Source organism: Cynara cardunculus, assembly GCF_001531365.2.
Source record: "Cynara cardunculus var. scolymus isolate 2C chromosome LG 4, CcrdV1, whole genome shotgun sequence".
Classification (NCBI taxonomy): Eukaryota; Viridiplantae; Streptophyta; class Magnoliopsida; order Asterales; family Asteraceae; genus Cynara; species Cynara cardunculus.
The window spans coordinates 12,469,833-12,477,875 of NC_037531.1; the positions used below are offsets into that span (position 1 = coordinate 12,469,833).

Here is an 8,043-nt window from a genome sequence, read left to right on the forward strand (position 1 = left end):
TGGTTTAATATTATAAATTTTATAAAGATAATATTTAAGTATTCTGTTAGGATTCAACGATTATCTTAATTATATTTTAAATTTTTTATATTTAAAATGAGATGTTTATCTTATATTTGATTATTTTTATTTAAAATTAGTTATACGAATTCAGATATGAAGCTTTAATAAGTTGTACTTATGTACAATCTACTTGCAATCTTGAGTTTTAAGTAATATGCATTAATAAACAGTACTTTGCGCATAAAAAATAGTTTCTAAGAGTTTTTGTCAGATGCTTTATAATATAGTATAGGTATAGATATAGATATAGGGATGTATTTAAGTTTATCCCTTAAGAAATTGTCGATGAAAGGTAACATCATATATACAGTGCCTTTAATCCAAAACTAAAACACTAAAAAAAACTCAATAAGACTTAATATATTAAACTATCAATCAATATATATATATATATATAATTATAAAAACTTAATATTATATTAACATTTCATTTATAGATGTCATATTTTTCGACATCCATATATAGAGGTCAAATTTGGAGACCTCTATTTTTTCGGTGTTTTAGTAGGTTAAAAATGAAAACACCTTCTTTTCACTTTTTATTGTTTCTTTTTGTTTTTTTACAAAAAATCATCACTCCGGTTATATATATATATATGTGTGACTAATTAAATGAGAACTGTTTTGTTTGTGGTAATCGTGAGATGCAATCTCACTTACAAATGAAAGATTAAATTAGAAAATTAATAATTTTGGTAATTTTTACTTAGAATATTAATTAAGGACAGTTTAAGGATTTTATTTTATAAATATTCTCTTTCATCTGTTCTCTTTTTTCTCTCCGGTGAACCTTATTCCGATTAACCTTATGTGAATACAAGATGCACATTGTGATACCTACAAACGATATTCACTGTGGTACCCATATATACATACAAGATGTACAATGTAATACCTTTTGTAAAACAATGAAAATAACGAAAATACACACTTCGATACATTTCATAAAACAAAGAAAACAAATTATAATACACGTGAAATATTGTGAACATTATTACTATGATCCACTTTGATTAACAAATATTTTTAAAATACGATATATATTAGATAATTGATATACTAAGTAACTACTTTATTTAAATATTTTTTAAAAAATTTAATTAAATATTTTAATTAACCGTCAAAAACAAAATTATTATATTACTCTTTTAGATTTTTGAAAAAATAATTTTAAATATATCAAATGAGTTATTCATGTTGGATCGTCCCTGTCATCTCTTCACAGTTCAACGCCGGGCAACCGTTTCCCTACAACCCTTAAGCCCTCAGGTTTTTCGCCGGAAATTTCTTCCACCGGATCTAAGAGGGTTGTTGGCGATTTCGTCCCGGTGGTTCGTTTCTATGATTTCGTCCCCGTGGTTTGGTTCTTGTGAAACTGTAGTTGATATTTTCTGATTTTTTGCTTTCATAGCTTCGAAAGAATCACCGGTGGAGATGTTGTATTGGTTCCAGATTTGGAGGTCGGTGGTTCAAGGTTTGCTGTAATGGTTCCAAATAAGTAGCATCATCATGTTAGGGATGAAACAACCATTTAATTTACGTATTATTGCCCCCTATCTTTACACATGTCCAAATCTTATTGGAAGAAACCGAAAAGGGGTAACTGAACAGATGGTTTTTATTCTAGTGCTTGATCGCCGGCGACATATTTGCAATCGGAGAACTACAATCACGAGCATGTCAAGGTGGCTTTTTAATCAAGTCATACTGAGGCCTACGGAAACACCATTTGCGAGCTTCATTTGCGATCTTCTCTTTTGATGATCGTCCACCCTCTGAAGCTGTGACGATAACTGCAGCAAATCAATCGTACACCCTTCATTTGGGAAAACCAGATCATCATAATTCATGTCTTTTGATCCAAACTTCAGCAGACCGCCCTCGAACCCAACCATTGGATTCGTATCCAACGGTCCTGAATCTTGATGATTATGGCTGGCTGGAAACATGTTTGTCGACGTCGGGATTCTTGACGAATTACAGCTACTCCGAGATTGATGATCAGATGACAGAAGAGAGAGAGCACACTCAGAACTCGAAGCTATTCCTGATAGCCCAATTGGTGCGTTAAGGACGCCGTCAAATCTAGGATCTGTTTCAAAGTGATAAGGATGAAAAGATTTTGAATGAAGCTGTTCATCAGTAATGCAACTAATTGACTGAAGATCATGAGCCATATTCTCTTCAAGATTCGTTTGCCACCTTCCATCCGTCTCATGTTTCGGCTGATACGGACTACGAAGGTGGTCGGGGATGTGAAAAGACGATATCGCCCTTGTAGATCCCTTAGATTCATTACCTGTTTCAGTTGAAATCCCTTAAAGATCAAAGTGAAAACATGGCTACAAGTGATGTAAAGAAAAAGCATCAAACTTTCAAGATTTTAAAGATGCCATCTGTTTGTTTACACTTGCATCAGGAAGATATTTGCAGAACATGAGTTACCCAGTTTAATCAATGGCTGAAATTACATATTTGCCCATTGGTAATAATAGAATAGCATATTGATTTTGGTCCACAAGATGGAATCCATCTTTTAATCCTAATTTGGGGAATGATACAAACAGAAATGACATATGACACATGGACTTTCCTCTTAAGATCAATTAGAAGGTCAATGATGAGATATAACTACAAGTATGCAATTAAAGCAACCTATTAATTAGTTAACAAGATTATTCGAAGAGTACCTTCAACACCAACATTATAGGATGGAAGCAATCTACCATATCGTTCAGCGAGAGCGCCCGGATGAGGTTTCCTTCGACGCTCGTTATGACCAGCAAGACGTTTTCGACAACTCCTCTTGCCGTCATCAAATTCGCGCAGCAAATGAAACCTGAATCCATCATAACATGAGCTTACAATAGCATTAGATGGTGGTCTTTTGTCACAAAACCAGCAAAACCCCACTTAAATCAAGACAGAAATCAACTAAATTTTGAACAATTTAGCAACTATTCATGCCCATCTTCAGTAAAGAGGATAGAAAATCAACCTGCTACATTGCTGACAAAATCTTTGTTCAATGCCATTCACAATCACTTTAGAAGTCTTTGAGTGAGCCTCGCAAACTTTATGCCTTCTATGGTAATCTTTACAGTTACTGAGGTTTTTATTACAACCATAAACTTTGCAAAATGGTATCGAAGAACCGAAACCCGCTTCTCGTGGTCGCTTGGATGGCATAGAAACTTCTGATGAACTCAAATTGTGAGCAATCTTGGAAGGATTGTAATTCTGAACCTCTTTTGGATCAATAACCCTACCTAACTTAAGATCAAACAGTCCAGACTCTCTAGAGTTAGATTCAAGCTTAGAACTAGAATCATTTTCTTCAGAAAATGCATTCTGAGAAGCAGCCATAACTGGATTGAACAAAGAATTTATCATCAATGGAGGAAAATCCATGTCCCCAAACACTTGATTCTGAATGTTGATTTCATTTGGGAACAAACCCATATTGTTCTCAAAGACAAAAGGGGGTTTGACTTCCCATCCCATTGACCCAATTTGATCTTTACCAAATGCATCAGAAGTTGAGAGAGATCCATCAGATGCAAAATCTTTGCCCACAGAACTAAAGCTCCAAGAATCCATTCTTTAGAAACTTAAATGCATAAAAATGTAAACTAATTCAAGAAAACTAAAGATTATCAAAAACCCATCTCAAATTACAATTAGTAAAAGCTTTGAAATGAAACTGTAAACCAAGAAACACACAAAAACAAGGATCATGCGACGAATCTTGATTTCTTGAAAACCTTCAAAACCCCCATCTCGAATCGGAAATTAAGCTGTACAGGCAAAACAAAAGGTCTGAAAGGAGATTGTAATCAAGAAACAATGATGAAGTAGATAAGGTGAAGCATATGCTTCAATAGTGGGAACACAAAAAGCAAAACAAGATGGGAAAAGAGCACTAGAGCCAGCTCGAATGAGTGATAAAGCGATTTATCGAGTGGTGAAAAGGAAGCTGAAAGCTAAAAAGCCTAAATGAGCAAAGGACGAAACGGAGGGATAGCAATAAACAAGTAATAATGATTAAGAGGAGAATGGAATTGAAGGATGGGTTTAGCGATTATGAAGGCGATGGGGACCTTTTAGGAATTGAAAACGAAAGTACAAAGATTGGATTGTGAATCTTCAAACTCCATGGAAGGGTTGTGTGGTTGAGTTTGAATGAGAGAAATGGTGGGGTGGGTCGTTTTAATGATGGTGAAGTTGATGGAAGTGATGTCGATAGATAGGAAATAAAGACCATTTTTGCGCGTTTTCTGCTTCCATCGATGAGCTTGATTTTGAGAGGGGGGGTTTGTCATCAGCAAGCCACTTGTTGTGTGGGGGAGAAATGCAATAAAACAAAAAACAAAGAAAAAAGGTAGATTTACAAGAAGACTCCATTGATTATTACCATAATTAGTGTTGTAATTTTGAGTAAACATCCTTTTGGTTTGTTATTTATTGTCTTTTTGGTCTATGATTTTCAAAAATTGCTTTTTTGGTTACTGTAGTTTTCGTTATCTTCTATGGCGACTGGCCCTCTTCATATATCGATAGCAAAAACATATGGGGAAACGGGATTCCATGTCACCAAATAGTTACTGGTTTTGGATTGCGAGGAGAAAAAACGGGTGAAGGGGAACAGGGTAGGGGTGGGGATGGTGGTGTTGGTCTATGGTGGATGGTGTTGGAGCAGGGATAGCCACAACCATGGCCATGGTGGTGGATGACGAGAGCTCTGTCCCTGTGGTTTCTTCCCATATGTCAAAATTTATAGGCTGAGATCCGTGTCCCTCGGTCCTCAAGACACTGGAACTGAGAACATTCGAGATTATTGCAGGATTATACACGAAAGATTCTCTTTTCGTTAACCCGGAAAAATTGGATAGGAACTTTCAATGGTTCTCTAAAAAAGATAGCGAAAATTTGTTATCCCTAGAGTCGAGACTCGTAAGGGCCAACTTGCGGATATACTTTTGTTGGGTGCATGTAGGTCTATTCATTTGTTTGATTCGGGTGGAAATTTGTTAGTCTATGCGAGTTGTAATCAAAATACATATATAATTATTTATAAATATAAAAACAGTCTAATTTCGAAATCACTCAATCACAGCCTTCAAATAGCAAACAATTATGTGGTGTTTAACTGATGGTCCTCATTATGGGTCTTGATAGATGAAACGCATTTGGACAGAAGCCGAAGTATACCCCCCGTCGATAACCAGGTTATGCCCAGTCATAAATCCACTTTCATCGCTAGCTAGAAATAACACAGCTTGTGCAACATCTTCAAAGCTTCCGCATTTCCCTTGTAGTAAACTTCCGTTCTGACTTATTCTGTCACTTACTTCTTCCACGGTCATATTTTCTTGTCCTAAATGGTCTCGATATGCCTTCACAAGCATCTCCGATGGGATGCCATGTGGTGAGACACAATTTACCCGAATCCCATAAACTCCTAACTCACACGACGTGCTCCTTGATATTCCAAGAATGGCTGCTTTGGTTAATGTGTATATGTGTGACGCAAGTCCTCCCATGATTGCTGCTGAACTTGAGGAGCATATGATGGAACCTCCGCTGCCTACTGAAATCATTGCTCGTGCAGCATGTTTTATACCGTGTACAACACCTTTGACATTAACATTAATCATATTTGCTACATCTTCCATGTCAATATTTGCGATGCTCCTTCCATTATCTGAAACCATATTGTCATGGGCCAAGATAAAAGATTATGAAAATGGTATTCGAAAAATGTAAAAGGGGTCTGTATTTTACCAATAATTCCGGCATTGTTGAAGATGATATCAAGTTTTCCTTTCCAAGACAGTGCAAATTGAACAACGTATTCAATATCAGATTCTTTAGAGACATCACAATGTATAAAACGACCTCCAATAGACTTGGCAAGACTTGCCCCAACTTCATCTAATACATCAGCAACTATAACATGTGCCCCATTCTCAGCCAGTAACGTTGCTGTTGCACCTCCAATTCCTCTTGCTCCGCCGGTTACAATTGCAACTTTCCCCATCAACCTTCTAACCAAAAACCAAATCCATACAAGTTTAACTTTCAACTATTTTTATCCGTAAAAAGACGAACATCATTTTTTTTATTAACCTGAATATTCAACCCGCTATGCGAGTCGACTAATCCCAGGACAACCACCTTATTTGCAGATAGCCCAGAGTCACTACATTTGAACCTCCATGGCCACAAAGGGAATTTTTTCCTACTTGGATTTGACCTGGACCTCCAGGTACTTTTGACCTTTAGAGCCAAGCTCAAACCAATCAGGTACCACCCTTGTGGTTCCAACATCATTTTTTATATTAACAATGAAATGCAAAACAAATAAACGAACCTCTTTGTTGCTAACTTTTGCCCGCCATCATGTGGAGGATCACTTGACTCCATTCTCGACACTTCTTGTTGGTAAATCATGCAAGATTTGAGCTTTATATGGAATTAAGAGATGGCGTTGTCGTTGATGATATACTTTACTCACATGCTTTTCACATTCTTTTTTTACCTAACTTTATCCTGCAACTTACCGTTATTTAGATGGTGTTTAAAAATTGAATTAGTAGATGTTAAATAGTTGAAAGTTCACAACAACATAGTGGCGGATCCATGATTTTTGTTCAGCGAGGTCACCTTTAAGGTAGACTAAAGACTCGCAAAATCGTCCGATGTGTTTTTAACTTAATTACAACGTTTTCGAGGGAATTTTAAAGTTTTTTGGTTGATTTCGAGAGATTTTTTAGTGTTTTTGTCGATTTCGAATAACTTTTTTGATGATTGATTTCAACAGCTTTTTTGGTTAGAGTAACGGTTTCGATTGGGGTTGGGGGCCCGTGGAAAAATGTAATGGGAGAAGTAAAAGATAAATCATGTAAAACCTATAATTTTTTTTGAGTTTTTGACTGGGGTCCATTCCCCCTCCTTTTTAACATTGCGTCCGCCCCTGAACATATATGAACCATTAAGACTTGTTCTGATAAAAAAAAAACTCAAAAAGAGTTTGAATAAAAATATGTTGAGATAAGAAAACTATTTAATCATTTAGCGGTTCATTAAGAACTGAACAAATAATTTATTGCTTTCAAATTATTGATAAAATGAAAGCAATAATATTATTGTAATTTTTATTTTACACAATAAAAGTTGTATATTTTTAGGTTTTTTATTTATCTTTAGAATAACATTTGGTTTACGGAATCTAAGGGAATTGGAATAATCAATTCCTTTTACTTCATTCATATATTGTGTTACATCCGCAAAGTGGACCGATGGAATTAGAAGATTTTGTCAGTTGAATTAATTGTTCATTCCTTGATTTTTCGTTTGGAATTGAATTTCGTTTCATTATAAAATTATGAAAAGACAAAAGTACCCTGAAATAATAACATATTTCAATAATAAATAATTAATAACTATGATAATAAATATGTAACACCTGTAATTTTCGGAGGACGGTCGTAGAACGAACGGGAGAACGGCCGGGAGAAACGGTTGAACAACCGGGAAAATGATCAGTAGAATGACGGGGGGAAAACAGTTGGGAACAACCGTGAAAAGTTGAGGAATGGTCGAGGAATGGCCGGGCGGCCTAAGTCGCATAGCTAGGCGCCCAAGGAACGACTTTTGGTGCGACTTGAAGAAAAAATGTAACACCCTCATTTTTTTTTAGAATGTCACGTAATGTGAAACAAATTTCTAAATAAATATTTCAAAAGACGGCTAAAATAAAACCGTTTAAACCGTTTACAGCGGAAGTCTTTGAATCAACCAAAAATTAACTTAAATTCTAACCCACCTCATACCAGGTTAAGTTACAAAAGATCGACACAACGCTGCTAGACAAAAGACTAAAAATAAGATGATAATTAGCAACTCTTTAAGCGTGTCATTTGCCCTTATCCAACCTCGAACTACCTGACCCTGAGATGCATACTATAGTCAGCTTAT

At 35.7% G+C, this 8,043-nt stretch overlaps 2 protein-coding genes across 2 annotated transcripts; both read right to left on the bottom strand.

The window, feature by feature from the left end:
- Positions 1-1,604: 1,604 nt before the first annotated feature.
- On the bottom strand, positions 1,605-3,720 carry LOC112511507 (squamosa promoter-binding-like protein 6). The gene is made up of 3 exons (XM_025117148.1): positions 3,062-3,720; positions 2,754-2,902; positions 1,605-2,362 (listed from the first exon to the last, which is right to left on the bottom strand). Exons 1-3 carry the CDS (start codon positions 3,661-3,663, stop codon positions 1,761-1,763), a joined length of 1,353 nt encoding a protein of 450 aa, XP_024972916.1. The 5' UTR covers positions 3,664-3,720; the 3' UTR covers positions 1,605-1,760.
- A 1,505-nt stretch (positions 3,721-5,225) lies between these two features.
- Positions 5,226-6,489, bottom strand: LOC112510883 (short-chain dehydrogenase reductase ATA1). Its single transcript, XM_025116234.1, has 3 exons — positions 6,437-6,489; positions 5,848-6,107; positions 5,226-5,767 (listed from the first exon to the last, which is right to left on the bottom strand). Exons 1-3 carry the CDS (start codon positions 6,487-6,489, stop codon positions 5,226-5,228), a joined length of 855 nt encoding a protein of 284 aa, XP_024972002.1.
- Between the last annotated feature and the right edge of the window lie 1,554 nt (positions 6,490-8,043).

What these genes read in the sequence shown, in the direction of transcription:
- LOC112510883 (XM_025116234.1), bottom strand. Translation starts at nt 6,489, where the DNA reads ATGGAGTCAAGTGATCCTCCACATGATGGCGGGCAAAAGTTAGCAACA. An exon ending in CAAAAGTTAGCAACAAAGAG is followed by an intron (nt 6,108 to 6,436) that starts GTTCGTTTATTT and finishes TTTGGTTAGAAG; the next exon opens with GTTGATGGGGAAAGTTGCAA. An exon ending in CAACAATGCCGGAATTATTG is followed by an intron (nt 5,768 to 5,847) that starts GTAAAATACAGA and finishes ATATGGTTTCAG; the next exon opens with ATAATGGAAGGAGCATCGCA.
- LOC112511507 (XM_025117148.1), bottom strand. Translation starts at nt 3,663, where the DNA reads ATGGATTCTTGGAGCTTTAGTTCTGTGGGCAAAGATTTTGCATCTGAT. An exon ending in TTTTGTCAGCAATGTAGCAG is followed by an intron (nt 2,903 to 3,061) that starts GTTGATTTTCTA and finishes TGATGGATTCAG; the next exon opens with GTTTCATTTGCTGCGCGAAT. An exon ending in CTATAATGTTGGTGTTGAAG is followed by an intron (nt 2,363 to 2,753) that starts GTACTCTTCGAA and finishes CAACTGAAACAG; the next exon opens with GTAATGAATCTAAGGGATCT.